The sequence below is a fragment of the Oncorhynchus gorbuscha genome, linkage group LG06 (genome assembly GCF_021184085.1).
Source record: "Oncorhynchus gorbuscha isolate QuinsamMale2020 ecotype Even-year linkage group LG06, OgorEven_v1.0, whole genome shotgun sequence".
NCBI lineage: Eukaryota > Metazoa > Chordata > Actinopteri > Salmoniformes > Salmonidae > Oncorhynchus > Oncorhynchus gorbuscha.
This window is the reverse complement of record NC_060178.1, coordinates 42,209,324-42,236,183: the sequence shown is the minus strand read 5'-3', so window position 1 is coordinate 42,236,183 and position 26,860 is coordinate 42,209,324. Positions and strand designations below refer to the sequence as shown.

General features: G+C 44.8%; 1 protein-coding gene across 2 annotated transcripts; it reads left to right on the top strand.

Moving 5' to 3' along the window:
* The first annotated feature begins 9,154 nt into the window (after positions 1-9,154).
* LOC124037991 (nuclear receptor subfamily 2 group F member 6-like) lies at positions 9,155-19,326 on the top strand. 2 transcript variants are annotated; one of them, XM_046353320.1, is made up of 4 exons: positions 9,155-10,592; positions 11,331-11,425; positions 15,503-16,072; positions 16,739-19,326. In XM_046353320.1, the coding sequence occupies exons 1-4, from the start codon at positions 10,324-10,326 to the stop codon at positions 17,011-17,013; spliced, it is 1,209 nt and encodes a 402-aa protein (XP_046209276.1). In that variant the 5' UTR covers positions 9,155-10,323; the 3' UTR covers positions 17,014-19,326. The 2 variants fall into 2 exon arrangements, with proteins under 2 accessions (XP_046209276.1, XP_046209275.1); XM_046353319.1 differs by having other exon boundaries at positions 9,156-10,592; positions 15,500-16,072.
* The last annotated feature ends 7,534 nt before the right edge of the window (positions 19,327-26,860 follow it).

The following is a 26,860-nucleotide window of genomic DNA, read 5'->3' as shown; positions in this document are numbered from 1 at the left end:
CACCAAGACTCTTCTTAGAGCTGGCTGCCCAAACTGAGCAATTGGGGGAGAAGGGCCTTGGTCAGGGAGGTGACCAAGAACCCAATGGTCACTCTGACAGAGCTCCAGAGTTCCTCTGTGGAGATGGGAGAACCTTCCAGAAGGACAACTATCTCTGGAGCACTCTACCAATCAGGCCATTATGGTAGAGTGACCAGACTGAAGCCACTCCTCAGTAAAAGGCCCATGACAGCCCACTTGTAGTTTGCCAAAAGACACCTAAAGGACTCTCAGACCATGATAAACAGTATTCTTGTCTGATGAAACCAAGATTTAACTCTTTGGCCTAAATGCCAAGCTTCACGTCTGGAGGAAACCTGGCACCATCCCTACGGTGAAGTATGCTGGTGGAGGCATCATGCCGTTGCAATGTTTTTCAGTGGCAAGGACTGGGAGACCAGTCAGGATCGACGAAAATATGAACAGAGCAACTTACAGAGAGATCCTTGATGAAAACCTGCTACAGAGCGCTCAGGACCTCAGACTGGGGCAAAGGTTCAACTTCCAACAGGACAACAACCCTAAGCACACAGCCAAGACAACACAGGAACGGCTTTGGCACAAATCTATGAATGTCCTTGAGTGGTCCAGCCAGAGCCGGATCAAACATCTCTGGAGAGACTTGAAAATAGCAATGCAGCAGCGCTCCCCATCCAACCTGACACAGCTTGAGAGGATGCTACAAGCGTCATACCCAAGAAGAATTGAGTCTGTAATCGCTGCCAAATGTCTGAGTAAAGGGTCTGAATTGTTACGTAATATTTGTGATATATATATATTATTTTTTTTACATTTGCAAAAAGTTCTAAACCTGTTTTTGCTTTGCCATTATGGGGTAGTGTGTGTAGATTGATGAGGGATTATTCTTTTTTTTAAATACATTTTAGAACAAGGCTGTAATGTAACAAAATGTAGATAAAGTCAAGGGGTCTGAATACTTTCTGAATGCATTGTACATATAGTAATACTACAGTTTTAGTACACTATAGTATTTTTTTTCACATGGGTGGCTTGCCCGTTTGTCTTTTTTACATTTCATAATCTTTCTCTTTCCCCCTCTTCCTTTCTTTCATTCTCTCTTTTTCCTTTTAGCTCTCTTCCTCCATCTTCAAACGCTCTGTCCTTCCATTCTCTCATCCCTCCTTCTCCCCCGCCCCCCCTCTCCCTTCTCTCTCTCCCTCCCTCGCCCTAATCCTCTCTACCCCTCTGCCCTGTCCTAGGCGACCGGCCGGCTGCAGCTGTGATCAGTGGTCAGGAGGTTAAGGCAAGGTTTTAGTGTCACACCCACCAGGTCACAGCACTGCCTGGCTGTTATAAAAGCCTCTGACTGGAGGGTTCATTGGGGCGAGACTAGAAGGTAAGCACCTGTCACCCTGACTCTTGCCTGGGCTTGCGCTTTGTGGCAGCAAAAGTCATCAGGGCAGGTCTGCTGCCCTGCTCCCTTCTCCTTGGGTCTCTCTTGGTCATTATGGCCATTGTTATAATAAATGCCATTATAACAGATGATATAATTATGATTCTATTTCGCCTCCTCTCTTTCGTTCTCGCTGTGGTGTGCCTCATGCTCGTCAAAGGGTTTCAATCCAACCGGAAGGTTCTAACCTCTGGTTGACTCTGCTTTCTTGGCAAAGACGTCACAAGAAGGGGAAAGGATATATTGATGCACTCACTCTTACTCACTCTCGATGTCTATAGCGTTGTTGCAGTAACTATGATGTGAAGGGAACCCTCAGGCTTATTTCACTAGCTAGTAATGTCTGATTCCTCCGTATCAAGAAAGCTGTTGGGTGATAGGGTTGAGCATCTTCTCTCCGATAACATCTTTTAATTTCTGGAATGTTTAAAAATTACAGTGTTGGATTATTGAATGACTTATCCCCTTGGTTTGAAATGACATCATGCTAACGATGCTGTCGTTCATGCTGTCGTTCTGCCCCTGAACAAGGCAGTTAACCTACTGTTCCTAGGTCGTCATTGAAACTAAGAATTTGTTCTTAACTGACTTGCCTAGTTAAAATAAAAAGGTTTAAAAAAATGGCAAAGGCTGTCAATCACACACACACACTAATGCACACACAGAGTGCAGTGACCCTAGGGTTTAAGGTCACCTCATTTACTTTTTGCATCCGTTTCTAATTTGAATAAGGTGTATGAAGAGATCACAGGCTGTGCCCGACTCCTTTCTTCCTCAGAGGCATGAGCTCACCCCTCTTATCCCACTTTCTCTCTCTCACTTGCACCCTTTCTATTCTTCCCCTCTCCCCTGTAAGGCTACTTGTGTCACACAACACTACATTGACTAGTGTTGTGATGACACCACTCCACAGATTGACAGGGTAGAGCCCTATAGAGGGGTAAGAGAGGGACACTTTTCTCTTAAAAAGCAGATCTGACCTCTTATTAAAACAACGCATCACATCTGCTATGTGCTCTCACCCACTCATGTAATGACACCCAGCAATACAGGTTACCAGCAGCTAAATGATCCCATCATCACTGAGCCCAGAAAGATATGGGGACCCAGGCATCTCCATACACAACACAATCACACACGTGGCTGTTCAGAGTCAGACACATAATGGCCACCGTCATGATAGTCACAAATGGGTCTCACAAGATACACAGGGCAGGCTACAACAGCAAGTTGCTTTGTGGGGTTTAGGTCTACAACCTACATTAGATTTCCTGTTCAGCCTTTTAAGCAAGTGCATTCCAAATGGTACCCTATTCCCTATATAGTGCACTACTTTCGACCAGAACCCTATGGCTCTAAGCAGTGCACTACATAGGGAATAGGGTGCCATTTGAGACCCAGCCTAAGCCCTGATCATTTCAGGTCCTAGATAAGGCCAGTGTGGCAAGGTCCCAGATGGTCCCAGATATGGTCTCAGATAAGGCCAGCGCCTCTCTGTAAAGCGAGGATTATGGGATTCTGGTATGGCGAGGTGAAGGCCATGGAGGGGCGTAGTTTCTGGCTGCTGGGCTGCTCTGTATGGCTGATAATCCCGTTAGTCTAACTCTGAGATGTCTTAATTAGACCCGTTAGGACCTCTGTCTGCCTGTCCTCAACCAGCCACTCCTCTGTCTCGCCATCCACTCCATCCATCCACAGTAACTAGTGAACAACAAACTGGAAATGGAGATTTAACAGGAGATTGGAGATGGATACCGTGGTCAAAATTGTTGTCTGACTCAGTGTTATGGGTTATGGTAATGCTTAGTCTTAACACGGAAAGCTCATTGTGTAATATTAGAAGATGATGATTCAATGTTATTTCAACAAGAATGTCTGTATATAGCATTGTCTTCTGTTACAATGCTGTTTAATGTGTTCAAAAAAATGATATAAATATACAATTGTATGGTTAAATGTAAAACACTTAGATTTGTGATTTCTTGAACAAAATATAATTGAAAACATACTAGTAATGATCAACTTCTAATTAACTATGTATTTAGTACTACAGTATTACTGACATGAGAGTTTGGTGTGACTAGATATAAATCTATCCCCCCTAGTTCTGAGCAATGCAACGGACCAGACAACACCTTAGCAAAAATATCATGTTATTACACTGCAGTTAGCATTGACTCACGAAACTACCTCTAACTTCCTTCATACTTGACACAGAAGCATAAAAATGGTATCCACAAGTTCATCTGATTCTGGGAAAGTAGGTAAACAATCCAGAAGTATCCCTTTAACCCCTAAGCCTAACCCCTAACCCTAGTTCTAACCCTAAACCTCCTAAGTTTAAAATACCCTTTGTCTTCATGGGGACGTGGACATTTCCTTGTTTTGCTATCCCTGTGGGGACTTTTGGGGATTTCAGGTCCTCACAAGGATAGAAGAACAAGACCACACACACACCCACCGACCCCTCTCGTCCAACATTCCATTATTGACAACCTACAGAGAGACACTCGTTTAAATGACAAAGGCACCAAATGTGTAGTTTCCCACCAACCTACAGCAGGTCTTGGGGAGGAGAGAATGGGGTGAATATTGATTGTACTCAAAGCATTGTGTGCTTTGTCTTGCCCCCCAGCAGATGTTTTTCTGAGGCAGGTTCCACTGGCCTGTTTATTTTATGCTGCGCCGTCATTCAACTAAGGTCAAAACGCACCGCAGCGCTGAGAGAGTGACAATGAATAAAGAGAGGGAGAGAATGAGTGAGGAGAAAGATCATGAAAGGAGAGAAAGACAGATATAGGAAAGGAGAGAATGAGAAAATTAGATAATGAGAGCAGGATGGAAATAGAGAATGATATAATTACTGAATTTAGAGAGGGACGAGACAGAGAGATAGAGAGCGAGAGGAGAATGAGTTGTGGGCCAAAGGTTAGTGACACGAATGGGTCGAGCGGTGCTGGGAGTCTTGCACTGCTGTTCACCCAGCCAGAGAGTCAGTCACAAACAGGGTTCAACTTTAAACCCACTGGCCATAGTCCTTCACACCATCAACACATTCACTAGCATGGTCAAAATACCAGACCTGCATCAAATACAGAACTGCTTGATTAAGACGTTTGTTCTTTTGGATACCGATGTTCACCCCATCAGTCTATTTCAGGCGTAGCCTGCTTTAAGTTGTGTGTGTGTGTGTGTGTGTGTGTGTGTGTGTGTGTGTGTGTGTGTGTGTGTGTGTGTGTGTGTGTGTGTGTGTGTGTGTGTGTGTGTGTGTGTGTGTGTGTGTGTGTGTGTGTGTGTGTGTGTGTGTGTGTGTGTGTGTGTGTGTGTGTGTGTGTGTGTGTGTGTGTGTGTTTGACATGTAGGGATCAGGTCAACATAGTGGAGGCTGATAGGCTTAGGGACAGTTACTGCATGCTGTATCTGTGCGCCCCTCTTCTCCACTCTTTATTGGGCTTCTGGCTGTGTTGAGAATATACAGACCTTGCGTCAGCAGACTCCATGCAGAGCAGCTGCATTCCTGATCTACAGTTCAAAGAGCAAGGGACTCACAGACACAGACGCACGCATGAGCGCACAAGCACTTGAACACATGCACACGCGAGTGCATACACACACACATAAGTGCATGAACACATGCACACATTCTCTTGCAAAAAGACAACAGAGGTAATTACACACTCACTCCCACTCACTCCTCTTACAAACAGCCTCCCCAAAGCTCCTGGGAACAAGCAGTGTACATATCTTTTCTATTCCCCATGATCTCAAAAGATTATAACATACACCAACAAAAAGCACACACTCGTGGCCTTAATTGAAAGGGCATTAATTCAGTTCAACACAGCTTAGGTTTGCCGCTGATAACCTCCTATCAAAACAAAAGAGGTATCCATAGCACAGGGACGTTAGCTGTGACTTGTGTGGGTTATATGGGTTAAAGTCACTTCATGCTACTCCTCAATGTACATGTATGCCAAAGTGACTCTTCCTTTAAAGATGAGACAAATTATAACTGTTTTCCTCTTATCAAAATTAAAATGAAATCAAGTTGTATTTGCACTTTTCAAAGAAATCATGCAAGACCCGATTGTCGTTCAAGCCATTGACTAATAAAACAGTACATACTCTATATTGTTGGACCATAGAATGCTGGTCCAAATATATATGTAACATGAAGGCTGTCAGGTTGTTCTGTAATATGAAGGCTGTGAGGTTATCTGTCTCCTTGGCTGCAGGGTCCTTGTTCTCCTCTCTTCTTCAGGAGACCTTCACCTGACAATGCAACCTTTTTTAACCATACAGTTGCTAGCTTTGGAAGAAATGGGAAGTGAACTAACTAAATGAGCGCCAGAGAGAGAGAGAGCTAGGTATTACTATTGTCTGTGACAGTGTTTTTCCTCTGCTGGTTTGCCTAAATCTATTCAGGCCGGGGCCAGAGGAAAAAGGGGCCAAAATCATTTTTAAAAATGCAATTGTACATTGTGTGTCACAGCTTTCTTCCTGGGAAGGAGAGGCGGACCAAAACGCAGCGTGGTTATAGTTCATGGTTCTTTAATAAGAGATACTAAACATGAACACAACTACAAAACAAGAAACGTGAAAACCGAAAACAGTCCCGTGTGGCACAAACACTGACACAGGAAACAATCACCCACAAAATACCCAAAGAATATGGCTGCCTAAATATGGCTCCCAATCAGAGACAACGATAAACACCTGCCTCTGATTGAGAACCAATCCAAGCAACCATAGACTTACCTAGACACCTAAAAGAACACAACCCCATAAATCTACAAAAAACCCTAGACAAGACAAAACACATAAATCACCCATGTCACACCCTGGTCTAACCAAAATAATAAAGAAAACAAAGATAACTAAGGCCAGGGCGTGACAGTACCCCCCCCCCACCCCAAAGGTGTGGACTCCTGGCCGCACACCTAAGTCCATAGGGGAGGGTCTGGGTGGGTGTCTGTCCACGGTGGCGGATCTGGCGCGGGACGTGGACCCCACTCCACCATGGTCTTAGTCCGTTTTTGTAGCATCCTAGGAACGGCGACACTCGCCGCCGACCTAGGATTGGCAACCCTACTAAATGGCCCCACTGGACTAAGGGGTAGCTCCGGACTGAGGTTGCTCAGGACTGAGAGGTAGCTCAGGCTGGTTGACGGCACTGGCAGCTTCTGGCTGAATGGCGGCTCGGGCTGAATGGCAGTTCTGGCAGATTCTGGCTGAATGGCGGCTCTGGCGGATCCTGGCTAAATGGCGGCTCTGGCGGATGCTGGCTGAATGGCGGCTCTGGCGGATGCTGGCTGAATGGAGGCTCTGGCGGATCCTGGCTGAATGGCGGCTCTGGCGGATCCTGGCTGACTGGCGGCTCTGGCGGATCCTGGCTGACTGGCGGCTCTGGCGGATCCTGGCTGACTGGCGGCTCTGGAAGATCCTGGCTGAATGGCGGCTCTGGCGGTTCCTGGCTGAACGGCGGCTCTGGCGGATCCTGGCTGAACGGCGGCTCTGGACAGACGGGAGACTCTGGCGGCTCTGGACAGACGGGAGACTCTGGCGGCTCTGGACAGACGGGAGACTCTGGCGGCTCTGGACAGACGGGAGACTCTGGCGGCTCTGGACAGACGGGAGACTCTGGCGGCTCTGGACAGACGGGAGACTCTGGCGGCTCTGGACAGACGGGAGACTCTGGCGGCTCTGGACAGACGGGAGACTCTGGCGGCTCTGGACAGACGGGAGACTCTGGCGGCTCTGGACAGACGGGAGACTCTGGCGGCTCTGGACAGACGGGAGACTCTGGCGGCTCTGGACAGACGGGAGACTCTGGCGGCTCTGGACAGACGGGAGACTCTGGCGGCTCTGGACAGACGGGAGACTCTGGCGGCTCTGGACAGACGGGAGAGGCTCTGGACAGACGGGAGACTCTGGCGGCTCTGGACAGACGGGAGACTCTGGCGGCTCTGGACAGACGGGAGACTCTGGCGGCTCGTGGACAGACGGGAGACTCTGGCGGCTCTGGACAGACGGGAGACTCTGGCGGCTCTGGACAGACGGGAGACTCTGGCGGCTCTGGACAGACGGGAGACTCTGGCGGCTCTGGACAGACGGGAGACTCTGGCGGCTCTGGACAGACGGGAGACTCTGGCGGCTCTGGACAGACGGGAGACTCTGGCGGCTCTGGACAGACGGGAGACTCTGGCGGCTCTGGACAGACGGGAGACTCTGGCGGCTCTGGACAGACGGGAGACTCTGGCGGCTCTGGACAGGCGGGAGACTCTGGCAGCTCTGGACAGACGAGGCGCACTGTAGGCCTGGTGCGTGGTGCCGGCATTTGGTGGTACTCGTCCAAGGACACGCATCTCAGGGTGAGTGCGGGGAGGAGGAACAGGGAGTACTGGGCTCTGGATATGCACATGAAGCCTGGTGCGGGGGGCTGCCACCGGAGGGCTGGTGCATGTAGGTGGCACTGGATAGACCGGACTGTGCAGGCGCACTGGAGCTCTTGAGCACCCCTCAGCCTGCCCAACCTTACCTGGTTGAATGCTCCCGGTCGCCCTGCCAGTGTGGCGAGGTGGAATAGCACGCACTGGGCTGTGCAGGCGAACCGGGGATACCATGCGTAAGGCTGGTGCCATGTACGCCGGCCCAAGGAGACGCACTGGAGACCAGATGCGTAGAGCCGGCTTCATGGCACTTGGCTCGATGCCCACTCTAGCCCGGCCGATGCGAGGAGCTGGTATGTACCGCACCGGGCTATACACCCGCACTGGAGACACTGTGCGCTCCACAGCATAACACGGTGCCTGCCCGGTCTCTCTCGCTCTCCGGTAAGCACAGGAAGTTGGCACAGGTCTCCTACCTGGCTTCACCATACTTTCTGTGTGCCCCCCCCAAGAAATTTTAGCGGCTGACTCTCGGGCTTCCTACCTCGCCGCCGTGCTCATTTCTCCAACTCCATTCTCCTGTAACCCTCCTCACACTGCTCCAGCGAATCCCAGGCGGGCTCCGGCACTCTCCCTGGGTCGACCGCCCACCTGTCTATCTCTTCCCAAGTCGTATAGTCCAGATTTTGCTCCCAAGTCCAATAATCCTGACATCGCTGCTCCTCCTGCCGCTGCCTGTCACCACGCCGCTTGGTCCTGTTATGGTGGGTGATTCTGTCAAGGCTTTCTTCCTGGGAAGGAGAGGCGGACCAAAACGCAGCGTGGTTATAGTTCATGGTTCTTTAATAAGAGACACGAAACATGCCCACAACTACAAAACAAGAAACGTGAAAACCGAAAACAGTCCCGTGTGGCACAAACACTGACACAGGAAACAATCACCCACAAAATACACAAAGAATATGGCTGCCTAAATATAGGTCCCAATCAGAGACAATGATAAACACCTGCCTCTGATTGAGAACCAATCCAGGCAACCATAGACTTACCTAGACACCTAAAAGAACACAACCCCATAAATCTACAAAAAACCCTAAACAAGACCAAACACATAAATCACCCATGTCACACCCTGGCCTAACCAAAAGAATAAAGAAAACAAAGACAACTAAGGCCAGGGCGTGACACTGTTACTGTGCATACGGGAATGCAGAGAAGCTTAGGCCTGAAGCCATTACTGCTGGATGGACAAGCACTGACAAAACAAGGGAGGGAGAGAAACAGAAACAGAGGGACAAGGGACAAGGGGAGGCTTGCTAAGCGGAGCTCCCATTCTGTCTAAACTCCCATTCTGTCCCATTCTGTCTAAGGGCTAATAGAGAGAGGGGACGTCTTTATTTCGCCACTCTGTTTTTTTTTCTGGTCGTTTGAACTATATCCCAGATCCCTGGGAGCAGGAGAGGAGTAAGAAGCAGACACTGTTTCACAACAAGCAACAGAGCAAAGAAGAGCGCAAGAGAGGGGACGTCACTGCACTTTGAACTTGTACAATCTAGCAGGACCAGAGGAAGCTGTGCGTGACTTTATCATGATCTATTTAAAATCTTTGTTGTAAATAGTGAGCCTTTAGATTCAGTGTGGTTGTTCCCTGGCTTGTCTGTCATCTGGGTGGATATAATAGTGCTGCCAAGCTAATGAAACAAAAAAGTGCTATTTATAAATGTTTTTGTGACTCAACCTTCTATGGGGTTGAATGACAACATTTAATTTCCAAGATTTTCTGAATATCTGCTTGTGGCACATACGTATAAAAGTTCTTGACACCAATTCGAGCTGCTGCTGCCTGTAAGATTGATTGATAACACTTTCTACACACAGCCCAGAACTGGTCTGACTAGTTTGTAAGTAGGGTAAAGTAAGTCGGGCAGTTTGAAGGAGAGCAGTCCTTTTCTTTCTGGTCTTTTCCTTCGCTCCTCCCAGCTTGTCCAGGGAGAAAGTAGCGTGATGTTAGGAGAGGAGAGAAAAATGAAGAAGGGGGGTCCTATTTTACCCCTCATAGACCCTCCTCCTAGTGTGGCGGAAGTGACAGAGACAGAGAAAGAGCGAGCGAGAGCATGAGCCTATAAGTGTAATTTATTGTTTCCTGTGAAAGGGCAGGCTGCACCCTTTTCTCCCTCCTGAAATCTGAACTGCTTATTGTGTCAGAACTTTCAGGAGGAGCCATTGTCTAGGGGTCACAGGAAAAACAGAGGAGTGAAGGAGAAGAACAAGAGAGTGAGAGGTCGGAGGACAGCACCGCGGTAGAAAAATAGAGGAGTGAAAGGGATCTCCGGGTCATTTGACGGAGACAGAAGGGGAAAGAGGTCAAGAGAAGGAGTCTGGAACATGTGCAGTTTCAGTTGTTTTGACTTTTCATAACGCTGTCAGTTTTGCTTGGAAAAACCAATACCTCTTTGTGTGTGTCAGCCGCGTCACTCAGATATGGCCATGGTGATCAGGGGATGGGGCAACTCTAATGGAGAGACCAACGGACTGGGGGGGGAGAAGGCTTACCTGCGTGGGGATGAGGAGGAGGGCTCACCCCAGGCCGGGAGTGATGTGGAGGAGGGAGACGAGGACAAGGCGTGCGTGGTGAACTGCGTGGTGTGTGGGGACAAATCCAGTGGGAAGCACTACGGGGTGTTCACCTGCGAGGGCTGCAAGAGCTTCTTCAAGAGGAGCATCAGAAGGAACCTCAACTACTCCTGCAGGTAGGTGAAGGCGCTCCGTAAAATATCAAGAAAATACGTTAATGTGAAAAACAACAATTTCAAAAAGGCAGTCTAAGAAACACACAATTTAATGTCAAAGGTTACTGTGTTAATAGGCTACTGTAATGGATCCCTAAAAGTCCTATTCTTGGTGGTCATACAGTATATGTACAGCATGCTTACAGACCCTGTAACTTGTTAGATAATATTTCCCTTGGGGAGTCCTCTTTGTGTTAGGTTGTGTTACAGCTTTATCTCAAGTTAAAAAATAAAAATAAAAAGATTTTCAGGGGTATAATATGCACATGGCGAACAGACTTATTTTGTATCAGAACCAAACAAATGTGCATTTCCCACTCCCACCTACAGTACAGTTAGTAAAATCTCTTACAGTACTACCATGTCACACTTCTGAGGAATGTGAGCCTTTGTTTATCGTTATCTAAGGGCCACATTCAATCAAAACTGTTTATCCATTACTGCACATTGTACATAGTAGTTACAGTGCTCTCAATCTGTTTCATAGGTTGTGAATCTTACAGGACAGGAAGATATATTTCAAAGCTTTACAGACCTATACAGAGAAGCATTTGTATTCTGCACTTCACAAAACCATTTATTTATGTTCCAGCCTATGACTCCTTTCACACAGCCAGAGCTGCCACTCTAAGACTATTAATTCATGAGAGAGAAAGAGAGATCAGGATAATACATTCTGTCTAATGTTCTGTTGTGCAGGTCGAATCGAGAATGCCAGATAGACCAGCATCACCGCAACCAGTGCCAATACTGCCGGCTGAAGAAATGCTTAAGTGTTGGCATGCGCAAAGAAGGTAACTATCCCATCTTACCTGTTGCACAACATCTCTGCCACTCAGACGATGCCTAAAGCAGAGGTAGAGATACTGCCAATCCAATGTTCCATATACCATAACGGACTGTTAGCACAAGTTCGTTCTACAAAAACATGCCCCTGCCATGATAAACAAGAGCTGACATTTCACAATTCTGTCAGTTGGCCAAATTATTTACATATTTACGCTGTGTGTTTAGGGGTGAGGAAAAGAGTTTCAAATATCGGTTTGTCAGGTAGCTTAGCGGTTAGAGCATTATAGCATTGGGCCAGCAACCGAAAGGTTGCAAGTTCAAATCCCAGAGTTGACAAGGTGAAGAATATGTCAATGTGCCCTTGAGCAAGGCACAGGGTTGCTGTTGATAATGGCAGATCCTGGCCCAACTCACTGTGGGTGAGTGGGGTCATGGTAATTTCCAATTCACACATGTGTATAGGACAAATATAAGCACCCACCTAATTATTATTTTGAATTTAAACATGTTTCATTCATGTAGCTATAGTATTTGTAAATCCAGTTGAACTCTATCCTTATTTTCCCTCTCTCTGACCCCTACTCTAAGTACCCCTGCTACGTAATACGTATCATTCTGCCCGTTGTGTCAGAGGCATTTCCCAGGCAGTACATAGGTTGGATAACCCAGGCAGCCAGCCAGCCACTCCTAGGTGTCATATTTATTCTGCATTGAGCTGGCAACAGCCCAGAGCTATATTCAGCAAGGATAGTCATGCAGGGATCTGATCCAATGACAGCACTGACGCAGCCTGGCCACAGTGTTTCCTCATGACCTGGAAACGTTTGGATCACCTTTGCCGGGTAACAGGTCACTGTTCACCAGGGATAGTAGTGGTCTACTTTACTTCCAGACCGTTTGTAGTCAATAATACTTTAATGACAAGTCAGACACAGCTAACCACAGCCTAGCCTTGGTAGTTTGACAGACCCTGTGTTGAACTAGTTTAGCAAGACTACAAGTTGAGTATAGCAATAACAGACTATCCAGGCTAGCAGTGAAATGGAATTACATTGTCTGAAACTTGGAATAATTCACAGCAACGGAGGCTGAAAGAAACCAATGTCCAACTAACTAGTTGTTAAGACAGTGTAAGCATAGCACTGGTACCTGACAGTTTCTGCAATCAACAATGTGACATTGTTGCCTTGTCAATACATGGACCAGTTGGTCCCCCCTTTGCTGCTATAACAGCCTCTACTCTTCTGTGAAGGCTTTCCACTAGATGTTGGAACATTGCTGTGGAGACTTGCTTCCATTCAGCAACGAGAGCATTAGTGAGGTTGTGCACTGATGTTGGCCGAATAGAAGTTAGGTGTTCGATGGGGTTGAGGCCAGGGCTCTGTGCAGGCCAGTCAAGTTCTTCCACACCGATCTCAGCAAACCATTAATGTATGGGACTTCCCCAAAATGTTGCCACAAAGTTGGAAGCACAGAATTGTCTAGAATGTCATTGTATGCTGTAGCATTAAGATTTTCCTTCACTGGAACTAAGGGGCCTTACCCAAACCATGAAAAACAGCCCCAGACCATTATTCCTTCACCACCAAACTTTACAGTTGGTACTATGCATTAGGGCAGGTAGCTTTCTCCTGGCATCCAAATCCAGATTTGTCCATTGGACTGCCAGATGGTGAAGCGTGATTCATCACTCCAGAGAACGCGTTTCCACTGCTCCAGAGTCCAATGGCGGCAAGCTTACACCACTTCAGCCGACGCTTGGCATTGCGCATGGTGATCTTTTTTTTTTAAAATGTAAAATTTTTAATTGAATTTTTAACCCTTTTTTCTCCCCAATTTAGTGGTATCCAATTGTTGTAGTAGCTACTATCTTGTCTCATCGCTACAACTCCCGTACGGGCTCGGGAGAGACGAAGGTTGAAAGTCATGCGTCCTCCGATACACAACCCAACCAGCCACACTGCTTCTTAACACAGCGCTCATCCAACCCGGAAGCCAGCCGCACCATTGTGTCGGAGGGTACACCGTGCACCTGGCAACCTTGATTAGCGCGCACTGCGCCCGGCCCGCCACAGGAGTCGCTGGTGCGCGATGAGACAAGGACATCCCTACCGTCCAAGCCCTCCCTAACCCGGACGACGCTAGGCCAATTGTGCGTCGCCCCACGGACCTCCCGGTCGCGGCCGGTTACGACAGAGCCTGGGCGCGAACCCAGGGACTCTGATGGCACAGCTGGCGCTGCAGTACAGCGCCCTTAACCACTGCGCCACCCGGGAGGCCCACGCATGGTGATCTTAGGCTTGTGTGCGGCTGCTCGGCCATGGGAACTCATTTCATGAAGCTCGCGACAAACAGTTTTCTTGTGCTGACGTTGCTTCCAGAGGCAGTTTGGAACCTGGTAGTGAGTGTTGCAACAGAAGACAGACGATTTTTACACGCTACATGCTTCAGCAATCCCGTTCTGTGAGCGTGTGTGTCCTACCACTTCGCGGCTGAGCCGTTTGTTGCTCCTAGACATTTCCACTTCACAATAACAGCACTTACAGTTGACCGGGGCAGCTCTAGCAGGGTAGAAATGTTATGAACTGACTTTTGGAAAGGTGTCATCCAATGACGGTGCCACGTTGAAAGTCACTGAGCTCTTCAGTACAGGCAGTTCTACTGACAATGTTTGTCTATGGAGATTGCATGGCCGTGTGCTCTATTATATACACCTGTCAGCAACGAGTGTGGCTGAAATAGCCGAATCCACTACTTTGAAGGGGTGTCCGCATACTTTTGTATATATAGTGTATACGTAACATTGGACAGAAAGGGGTGCAAATTCCACAGTTTCAACTATATGTATTTCTGCATTGTGAACAGCTTGCAGTAAATGTAAACATTCATCATGAAATCTAACTCATTTTTTCTGAAACACAAGTAATAAAAGCAGCATCAAATACAGTATATTGCACAAGTTGCTTATCATCAGTGTGTCATTATTTCTGCATTGCAAAATGTCCATGCGTTTCATGTATGAAATACTGCCAGCCAGAGTATACACATACTGTTCACTCCATGCCAATATTAACACACAAACATGGTCATAGTTCAAACAGTTTGAAAATGCATTGCATATCATGCGAACGCTAGCTCCAGTATTCAAAACTCCCGACTCTAATTGGTGTCTATTATATATATTACTGTGGAGATGGGCAGTTGGCTCACTTTTTTGAACATGCAAATTGGGCCTCTCGGCAGTTATCACTCAAATATATGTTTAATAAAGATATCCAGACTCTGGATGTAAGGTTTCATTATTTTACTTGATGTACAAACAATGTCATTGTATATAAAGCATTATGAACTGGGTCGTTCGAGGCCTGAATGCTGATTGGCTGACAGCCATTGCACATCAGACCGTATACTACGTGTATGACAAAACATTTATTTTTACAGCTCTAATTATGTTGGTAACCAGTTTATAATAGCAATAAGGCACCTCTGGGGATTGTGATATATGGCCAATATACCACTGCTAAAATGTGTGGTTTGCAGCACTTTAACGCCCAATGTTACATATATGCAAAGTGACTTTTTCGAGTGTTCTATACCAAAATTTAATATTGTTCTTAGAAAGTTTACTCAAGCATCTCTGGACATCTAATGAGCATTTTGCATGCATTGAATTTCAGAAACTCACCTTTTACGAGACCGTTTCGGGGGAGCAGAACTGCCGTGTTGACAAGATGCAGAGGCGTGCCATTTAGAGTGACGATTTCCGGTTTGGTAATTACAATGATCGGCCACCAGATAGTGTCAAAAGTATCTATTAGGATTTAATCTAGAAGAGAGTGGTGTTATTTGATGTTTTGATTGCGTACAGACACGTTACCAGGTGTTTAAATACACTGTTACGTGTATGTAACATTTGGCGTTAAAGGGCTAGAGTCAGCATACTTTCCCATCAACAAACACCTGTTATGTTCAATGCTGAACGTTAGCTTGCCAGCGTGTTTTGCATTAGCCTCTACAACCTCTACAAAGCCCTTTCTCTCCCCCTCTTCCCCTCTCCTCCCTCTCTCTCTTCCCTCCAGCAGTCCAGCGTGGACGTATCCCTCCATCCCACCCAGGCATCAGTCCCACTTCTCTGGTCGGCGGAGGTGGCGATACCGGGCCAGTAGGGGGCGAATTCTTCAACGGCCAGCCCATGTCAGAGCTCATCTCTCAGCTGCTCCACGCCGAGCCCTACCCCAGCATCCGCTACGGACCCCAGTACGGCCAGCAGCAGATGCATGGTGCTGGAGGAGGCTCCGTCATGGGCATCGACAACATCTGCGAGCTGGCGGCACGCCTCCTCTTCAGCACCATCGAGTGGGCCAGGAACATCCCCTTCTTCCCTGAACTGCCTGTCACTGATCAGGTGTCTCTGTTGAGGCTGAGCTGGAGCGAGCTGTTCACCCTGAATGCAGCCCAGTCAGCCCTGCCGCTACACATGGCTCCTTTGCTGGCCGCGGCCGGCTTCCACTCACAGCCCATGTCGGCAGAGAGGGTGGTGTCCTTCATGGACCAGGTGAGGTTGTTCCAGGACCAGGTGGACAAGCTGACCCGGCTCCAAGTGGACTCAGTAGAGTACAGCTGCCTCAAGGCCATCGCCCTCTTCTCTCCAGGTCAGTGTACTGGTCGGTCGTCACTCCTGGTCCAAACCAAAACCCTTACACCTGAGAAATACACAGGCTGCTACTCTGCTGGTTTTAGTGTTCATAGTGAGTCACTCTGGCCGGGTTCTTTTGGCTCTGTTTTCAAAATGTCCCCCAACTTACTAGAAATAGTGATATACTGCAGTGCCTCACTATACACAATCCCTAGGAATACTATTTCTGAATGGATTCCTAGCAAGAATTATAACTCTTGCTTGCGCTCAGATTAGAAAGAGAGAATATGAGAGAAAGTGGGATATAGGCCCAGGCTCATAGCTTTAGAATGAGTGTTCCGTTAACTCCCAGAAAACCCATTATTACTATTCAAATCTCGACAACATTAGTCATGGTGATGTAAAGTTCAGTCTGTAGGTCAACATTTCTCATATGAACAGCTTTTTAAAGTGTTACATCTCTGTCCATATGATAAATATTGACCTACACCCCTGCAGAAGCACAACTGACCTTTCAATCAGCATGTCTCATTGATCTCAAGTTGTTTGAGAAGTCATATTCTCTTCCATTACTGTTGCTCCTGCCTGTGTTCTGGACTATAGTGCTGACCATTTCTGCACTTCTGATTGACCTTAAGTCCATGCTTAAGTCTGTCTGTGTGTCCTGGTTTGTCCTCTTCAGATGCGTGTGGTTTGACAGACCCCGTCCATGTGGAGTCTCTGCAGGAGAAGGCCCAGATGGCTCTGATGGAGTACGAGAGGATGCAGTACCCGGGTCAGCCACAGCGCTTTGGACGTCTTCTCCTCCGCCTGCCTGCTCTCAGGGCCGTGCCCGCTAATCTCATCTCCCAGCTGTTCTTCATGCGCCTGGTGGGCAAGATGCCCATCGAGACCCTCATCAGGGACATGCAGCTGTCCGGTAGCTCCATCAGCTGGCCATATGTCCCTGGGCAGTGAGGAACAGAAGCCTAGGACACACAGGATCCTGGAAGAGGATCCTGGCTGGAACCTAGAACAAGATGGAGAGGGATTATTAGCCAGTGATGTCATAATTCTTAAACGTGCAATATGCAGAAATCGCTCTGCCATTTCCTGGTTGCTAAGATTCTAATAGTTTGCCTAAGTTCAGTTTATGTGACAAAGAAAGCAGTGTAGATAATCATTGTATCACCTAAACCAGTATGAAAAATATTTTCAATAACATTTTTTTGTTATTTTCAGCTGTTTGAAGCTGGTATACAAAACCGAAAGTAAAAGACGCAAAAACGAAACTTAATTGGAAGCATAGAAATATAACATAAATCGAATGCTTCTTAGACTTGCTTTCAATGAGAATGACAGATCTATAACTAACATTTCCATGTGAATCTGGTCACCCAAAAAGTTACATATTGCAGCTTTAAGGTCTAATAAAGCCATTTTTATCTCAATATGAAATCATATTTGGGTAACAATTAAGTACCTTACTGTGATTGTTTTCAATTAAAATAGTTAAAAAAAATATATATATATATTCTTAGCCAATAGCCAATTCTCAAGAAAGAATTTGCTAGGACTGTCTGGGAGTGGTCTGAGTGGGGAGGGAAAAACTGAAAACAAGCTGTTATTGGCAGAGAGGATTGGAACTCTTTCTTATTGGTCTATTGACTAATTTACCACCGGGTGTTGACACCATGCAGGCCAAAACTCCATCCCAACAAAACAGGCTGAAATTTCAGCCAATCTTTTAAAACAGCTCTTACACTAAAATGGCATTATCATAATTATTTACAATTTCACAGTATTACTACAACCTCATAGTATGGAAATATATATAAAACACAGGAAAATCACATTTTTGACCACACTGGGCATTAAAGGATGTAGTAGACGAGTACTGTATTGCTACTCACTCAGAGAGAGCCACATGGAAATACCAATGAATGGAACTGGAATGAAACCATTGGAACAATTTAGGTGTTCCGTGTGTATTCCAAGGAAGTCATACATTTGACTTGGTGTATACTTCTTGATCTGTATTATGACCTCATTTTAGTCCTTCTCTACCTCATTCTGGCCCCAGAACAGGGCTCTGAAATGCAAACTGTAACTGAAGCCCGTGTGCCACTACTACCTCCATCCACATGACCCCCAACGTGACTCTGTCTGACCCCAGACTGTGTGACTCTCTGGCTGCTGTGTTAGGTCCCCTGGGTCTCAAATGGGACCCTATGTCCCAAAGCTACAGTGTATAGGGCTCTGGACAAAAGTAGTGCACTGTTGGGGAATAGGGTGCCATTTGAGATTCAGCCGTAAGGGTTTGTGACGCCACAGCCATGGCTCATACTTTCCTTGTATGCTGTTGTCTCCTGAGCCCTCTATTTATGTACATCTTTGGGTATTGATTTACATGAATGTTGAGCTTATAGTTGGAAATGTAATGATACATTATGCATATGTGGTTATGTAAATCTTTGAATGTTATGCAAATGAAGGACTCTGGACATCTCCATAGTATATTTAGCGAGATCATAAATGCTACAATACATGCTATGGTGCCGAAAACTGGCAGAAACTGGCAGAGGTGAATGTTCACTACCGTTCAAAAGTTTGGGGCCACTTAGAAATGTCCATGTTTTTGAAAGAAAAGCAACATTTTTGTCCATTAAAATAACATCAAATTGATCAGAAATACAGTGTAGACATTGTTAATTTTGTAAATTACGATTGTAGCTGGAAACGGCTGATTTTTATTGGAATATCTACATAGGCGTACAGAGACACATTATCAGCAACCATCACTCCTGTGTCCCAAGCACGTAGTGTTAGCTAATCCAAGTTTATAATTTTAAAAGGCTAATTGATCATTAGAAAACCCTTTTGCAATTATGTTAGCAGAGCTGAACACTGCTGTTCTGATTAAGAAGCAATAAAACTGGCCTTTTTGGGGGGTGCAATTTCAGAATGTGGGAGGTCCCCGCGTCCCCAGTGAAAGTTGAGCCCCTGGTGGAAACATCGTTGGTTCAACCAAGGTGTGCCAAGTGTGTTAATAGTTGTGTAACTTTTGCTATTGTTTTAACATTGAGAGCACTTTGGTTGTAACATTGCTCTCAGTAGCATTTGAATATATTTGAGTTTCTAAATGGAAGTTGGAGACCTGTTTTTGTGTTTGAATAGCCAGATGACTTGAGTTGTTGCGTACATGTCTGGGATAACAACAGAACATTAGCATTACCTGTGTCTTCAATAATAAAGGTTATATAAAGCCCATTAGTTTTATTGGACCTGGAATTCAAAGCAGGATCCAATTTGGATCAATTTTGCTCCTTATATGCATTAACACCTCTAAGGGATTGGTGTCCCTATACCGGGACGTTTGTTGCTAACTTGCGACTATGTGACTAGAATGACATTGTAAGAAACAGCCAACCTTCCAGGACATAGACATACATGTCTTATGTGCAGAAAGCTTAAAGCTTACATTCTTGTTAATCTAACCGCACTGTCCAATTTACAGTAGCTATTACAGTGAAAAAAGACCATGCTAATGGTTTGAGGAGAGTGCACAACAACAACAAAAACATTTATCATGGCAACTGATTTGATACATTTACCTCTGAGGTAAATAATGTACTTACCTTCAGTAATCTAGCTCTGATTGGTCATCCTGAGGGTCCCAGAGATAAAACGTAGCATAGTTTTGTTTGATAAAATACATTTTTATATTCACATGTAGGAACTGGGTTCTACAGTTTGAACCCCTTCTGTTCCTGGACAATTGTTTTAGCCTCTGCTTGAGACCTGACACTGGGAGAAAAAAAAATCACATTTCAGCAGAACAATAAGCACAAGGTCTACACTGGTGTGGCTCACCAATATGAAGGTGAATGCCCCCAAGTGCCCTAGACTCAGTTCTGATTAAATCCTCATGTAAATATATGAAGATTCAACAATACCCAACCAACTTTACAGAGCATGAGCCAAGAAGAATGTACAGTATACATGATTCCTCAGGTCTACAAAGTTGGTTGAGACTTTCATTTTTTGTTTCACAATGGCTGTCAAAGGTACTTCCACCAAGTATTGATACAGGGGGATGGATTTCAGTTTATTTCTCTATCTTTAATAAATGTGTATGATATAAATGATGATTGAATGCATTTAAAATATATATATATGTATCTAACCTATAGAAAGAAGTATGAGACACCATACCCAGACACAAGGATGGCTAACTTGAAATTCCTTCTGTCATTACAGATTTAGGTCAAATGGCTTTAAGTTAATTCGCATCTCAATTATGGAGCAATCTTCAGAATACCCTACAGTTGCATGCATTAGTGCCTTTCGGGCAAATTTGGTTGTTTTTTATTTTGCTCAGGTGTATCCTGTTTCCATTGATCATCCTTGAGATGTTTCTAAAAACTTGATTGGTCCACCTGTGGTAAATGCAATTGATTGGACATGATTTGGAAAGGCACACAACTGTCATAAAGTCCCACAGTTGACAGTGCATGTCAGAGAAAAAAACCAAGCCATGAGGTCAAAGGAATTGTCTGTATGGCTCCGAGACAGGATTGTGTTGAGGCACAGATCTGGGGAAGGGTACAAAAACATTTCTGCAACATTGAAAGTCCCCAAGAACAGAATGGCCTCCATCATTCTTAAATCGAAGAAGTTTGGAACCACCAAGACCCCTCCTAGAGCTTGTCGCCTGGCCAAACTGAGCAATCGCGGGAAAAGGGCCTTGGTGACCAAGAACTCGATGGTCACTCTGACAGAGCTCTAGAGTTCCTCTGTGGAGATGAGAGAACCTTCCAGAAGGACTACCATCTCTGCAGAACTCCACCAATCAGGCCATTATGGTAGAGCGGCCAGACGGAAGCCACTCTTCAGTAAAAGGCACATGACAGCCCGCTTGGAGTTTGCCAAATGGCACCTAAAGGACTCCCAGACCATGAGTAACAAGATTCTCTGGTCTGATGAAACCAAGATTCAACTCTTTGGTCTGAATGCCAAGCATCACATTTGGAAGAACCCTGGCACCATCCCTACGGTGAAGCATGGTGGTGGTAACATCATGCTGTGGGGATGTTTTTCAGCATCAGGGACTGTGAGACTAGTCACTATCGAGGCAAAGATGACAGGAGGAAAGTACAGAGAGATCCTTGATGAAAACCTGCTCCAGAGCGCTCAGGGCCACAGACTGGAGTGAAGGTTCACCAAAAGAACAACGACCCTAAGCACACAGCCAAGACAACGCAGCAGTGGTTTCGGAACATGTTTCTGAATGTACTTGGGTGGCCCAGCCAGAGCCTGGACTTAAACCTGATCGAACATATGTTAAGAGACCTGAAAATAGTTGTGCAGCAACACTCCCCCTCCAACCTGACAGAGGTTGAGTGGATCTGCAGAGAAGAATCGGAGAAACTCCCCAAATACAGGTGTGCCAAGTTTGTAGTGTCATGCACAAGAAGACTTGAGGCTGTAATCGCTGCCAAAGGTGCTTCAACAAAGTACTTAGTAAAGGGTCCGAATACTTATGTCAATGTAAAACATTTCTAAAAAACAGTTTTTGCTTTGTCATTATGGGGTATTGTGTGTAGATTGATGAGGGAAAAAACATTTAATACATTTTAGAATGCTGTAACTTAACAAAATGTGGAAAAAGTCAAGGGGTCTGAATACTTTCTGAAACCACTGGATTTACTATTTATTGATTGCATTTCGTATTTGATGTGTGTCTTTTTGTATTCTGCAGGGCTCATTTGTAAAAGACACCTGGGTCTCAATATGACTCCCTAATAAACTTTTTAACAATGTTGTGTTAATGCAGGAGTTTTTTTCTCTCTCCATAAATGAACGGAATGCAATGCTTTGACCTACATGTCATCAAAGAGGACCAGCCTACTTTCTGATAGAGAATGGAGTGATGAGTGCTAAAGTGGTCGTCTGTGATAATGATGTACTATGGTAAACTGCATGTAAAGGCTTTAAATATAGATGACGTCGTCATAGTCTAGGATCAGTAGAACGTTGACTGAATTATCTGCTGTAGTGACTTTACTTTCGTTAATCTGATGACTGTTATTTAACGAATCGACAAACTGTTTAATTGTTACCCGATTAAATGAATCATGTAACAATTAACTCATTAGGATTTGTGGCACCACAAGAGCGGTTGTTTAAAGAGTTACCATCTCTCGAATGAAACTCTAAAGGTATTTACCTATAACATCCATAAAACAGTCAGCATATTAATCATAACCTCTTATCATATCATCATTCTGAACAGTCGTAACCTCATGCATCTGAAAAAAATAACAGCCTTACTCATGATTCAGTGCTACACAAATGGATTTACCTATTTATTTACTAGCTAACTGAGAAAACGGGATAACATACACACGAAGTACATGAGAAAACGGTTCCTAGCGGACTGTATACGGCGGCTTGATGCACAGAAAATGAAGAGGGGTGGGGGAGAGAGAGAAAGTAAAAAGGACACTTATCTTTGATACATTTTAGAACTATTCTAACATTAATCAAATACTTTGCACATGAACCGCCGCCCGTTTGTAGAAAGAAATCATGAATATACTTACGTGTGAGTGCCATTCGCCATTTATCTCTGTTGGAACTAGCCCTCCTTCGGAAGAGTATTGGTTTGGTGTTTCAGAGGCACGCTTGTAAGGCTTTTATTGTCTAAAAAGGGGTCCTCCCTTTCCCGTCTTCTTACGGTTGTTCACTCTGGACGATGCTCCTAGGCTTCTTCAGGCTAGGGTCTATTTTTCTCCACTTCCTGTCTGACTGACGTGCCTAAAGTAAACAGAAGCCAGGATATGCATTTAATTGGTACCAATGGTCTTTAAAATACTTTGAAGTTTGCAGAAATGTAAAAAATAATGTATGAGATATGGTAGGAGAAAATCCCCACAAAATTGTTTTGAGGCCATGCTCTTACAATGGAAACTATAGGGACATATCCAAATCCAGCTCCCAGATTGCAATTCCTATGGCTTCCACTAGATGTCAACAGTCTTAGTTCAAGGTTTCATGCTTCTTTCTTCCCAAACAAGGAAAAATGTTGAGTTTTCGTACTGGGACTCAGTCGAAGAGGACGCACACCTGCTAATATCGTTTTCCTATTGAACATACTTCTTTCCGTATGAAATATTATAGTTTAATTACATTTTAGGGTAGCTGAGGATTAAATAGAAAGATAGTTTGACTTGTTTTAACAAAGTTTAGCTGTCGCTTTTTAAATTCCTTTCTCTGCATGTTGAACGAGTGGATTACTCAAATCGATGGTGCCAACTAAACAGACTTTTTGGGATATAAAGAAGGATTTTATCTCACAAAACGACACTACATGTTATAGCTGGGACCCTTTGGATTGCAAATCAGAGGAAGATTTTCAAAAAGTAAGTGAATATTTAATCGCTATTTGTGATTTTATGAAGCCTGTGCCTGTGGAAAAATATGTTACGTGGGGCGCCATCCTCAAACAATCGCATGGCATGCTTTCGCTGTAAAACCTATTGTAAATAGGATACTGCAGTTAGATTAACAAGAATTTAAGCTTTTAACCGATATAAGACACTTGTATGTACCTAAATGTTTAATATCCATAATTTTTATGATTATTTATTTGAATTGTGGACCCTCCAATTTCACCGGAAGTTGTCGACAGGTGTCCCACTGGCCTAGCCCGAAGAAGTTTTAATGGTTAGCCAACCGTGTTAACGGTTGCCATCGGTGATGAGAGTAGGAGTATACAGTGATTTGAGACTCGTAGTAGGATGGGATGGTTTGAAGAGTAGTAGGATGGTCTCACTTAAATTCACCTTTCTCAATATCTGACTTAAGACCGCTAATCAACTGTACCAGTGAATGTCTGGGAGATGAGCTTCTCGCCTACAACAGGGTTCAGGATTCAGACCACTTCACACGCACAGCTTCTACCTGTCCAATGTTCTGGTCTCCTATGTTACTTCTTAAATAGTCCTTTTATGCACTCTGGTCGAAAGGATGTTTCCATCAGGCTGACATGCTCTCTGACCTCACTCGGGGCGTGGCTACTTACTGTGCAAAGGATAAGATTGCAAGTTCTCTTATGACTCCTAAAATCACAATCCTCAGAAATGTAAAAAATAATGTATGTATGATTATTTATTTGAATTGTGGAGACATATCAAATCAGCTCCCAGATTGCAATTCCATGCTTCCCACTGAGTCAAGAAGTTTAATGGTTTCAATGCTTCTTTCTTCCCCAAGGAAAAATGGAGACTGAAGATAGTAGGATTTCACTTAAAAGTTTAATGTACCATTTCTAGGGAGATGAATAGGAAAGATCTGTTTTCTTGTTTCCATCTCTGACATGCTCTCTGACCTCACCGTTAGCAAAAAATAATTTCATAATTTTTAATATTATATGCACAATGTTGTCGTGACTCTACTTTCATTCATCTGATGACTGATATTTATTTAATCCACTAACTATGCTTAATTTTTACCCAATTAAATTAATCATGTAACAATTAACTCATTAGGATTTGAGGCACAACGGAAGAAGTTGTTTAGAGAGTTACCATCTCCCAAATTAAACTCTATACGGTCTTTAGCTATTTCATCATAAACAGTCATCTTATTAATCATTACCTCTTATAAAAATAATCATTTTGACTAGTCATAACCTTCTTGGATCTGCAAAAACCCCAGCCTTGCTTATTATGCAGTACTACACAAATTTGTTAAATGATTTATGTACCAGCTAACTAAATACTAACACAGAATACACACACACACACACACACACACACACACACACACACACACACACACACACACACACACACACACACACACACACACACACACACACACACACACACACACACACACACACACACACACACACACACACACACACACTTACATGAGACAAAGGTCCCTAGTGGACTGACAATTTTGCTGCTTACACTCAACCAATGAAGAGAGGGATAGAGAAAAAGGGACACTTATTCTGGACACATTCTATAACTATTCTCCCATTAATCATACACTTTTCACACGAACCCGCCGCATGTTTGCAGTAAGAAATCATGAATGTATTTATGTGTGAAATGCCTTCGTTTGTTGTTTATCTCTGTCGGAACCAAGAATTCTTGGAAAAGGTTTTGGTGAGGTCTCCTGTGGGTATACGGCTCTGATTGTCCACAAGAGGTCACAATGTCCTTCTTCTTAGTTGTCTGGTCTCTATGGGTGTTCATTCCTCAGAACAGCTACTTAGCTGTACCAGTGATTGTCTGAGGTGAGCTTCTAGCCTCTTCCTCCTCGTGTCGACATTCAGGATTCAGACCACAATGGACATGAGCTGCAGCTCTTCGTCTCTCTGGTCCAAAGGAAGGTGAGTTAATTTCTTTACCTCGTGTTGAGGTTCAAAGCATCAACCATTCTGAATGTGCAGCTCTCCGCTTCACGTTTCCTGGTCTAATGTTAATTTCGCCAGCAATGTTTTTTATGCACTCTGGCCAAAGGGGATGACTCTGTCCGTCTGACACGCTCTCTGACCTTACTCGGGGCTTGGCTACTTACTTATGCTGTCACATCCTGACCTTAGTTCCTTTTTTATGTCTCTATTTTAGTTTGGTCAGGGCGTGAGTTACATTTACATTTACATTTAAGTCATTTAGCAGACGCTCTTATCCAGAGCGACTTACAAATTGGTGCATTCACCTTATGACATCCAGTGGAACAGCCACTTTACAATAGTGCATCTAAATCTTTTAAGGGGGGGGGGTGAGAAGGATTACTTTATCCTATCCTAGGTATTCCTTAAAGAGGTGGGGTTTCAGGTGTCTCCGGAAGGTGGTGATTGACTCCGCTGTCCTGGCGTCGTGAGGGAGTTTGTTCCACCATTGGGGAGCCAGAGCAGGGAACAGTTTTGACTGGGCTGAGCGGGAACTGTACTTCCTCAGTGGTAGGGAGGCGAGCAGGCCAGAGGTGGATGAACGCAGTGCCCTTATTTGGGTGTAGGGCCTGATCAGAGCCTGGAGGTACTGAGGTGCCGTTCCCCTCACAGCTCCGTAGGCAAGCACCATGGTCTTGTAGCGGATGCGTTGGGTTGGGGTGGGCATTCTATGTTTTTGTTCTATGTTTTGTATTTCTGTGTTTGGCCTGGTATGGTTCCCAATCAGAGGCAGCTGTCCATCATTGTCGCTGATTGAGAACCATACTTAGGCCGCCTGTTTTCCCACTATGGGTTATGAGTTATTTTCTGTTTAGTGTTTTTGGTGCACCTTACAGAACTGTTTCTTTTGTTGGTTTGTTGTTTTTGTTCCAGTATTCATCTTTATTAAAAGTATTATGAATATGCACCACGCTGCACTTTGGTCCTCTTCTCCTTCTCTCAACGACAATCTATTTGCACAATTTATTTGTCTTATACCTCCTAAAATCCTAAAATCACATTCATGTCTTTACAAAAATACTTTCATACGCTTTTATATCCTATCCTATCCTATCCTATGCACAACGTATTGGATGGAAACTTGACAGATAAAGGGGTATCCATTCCAAGTTATTTTGTTTATACCATTTGTAATGACATCACAAAATAAAAAAACATATGACATTAGTTTTCTATAGCTCCCCACTGACCATTCCAAACATTCTTATGTTAGAAATATTGTTCAAATATTCACTTTTGAACGTGTAAGAGTTTCGTTGGGTCAGCCTGTTAACAAAGACATTCCTTTTGTTCATACTGGAGGGGAGAAAGAGTCCCCTTCTACTGTAATGTACAACAGGGTGTGAACTGTCA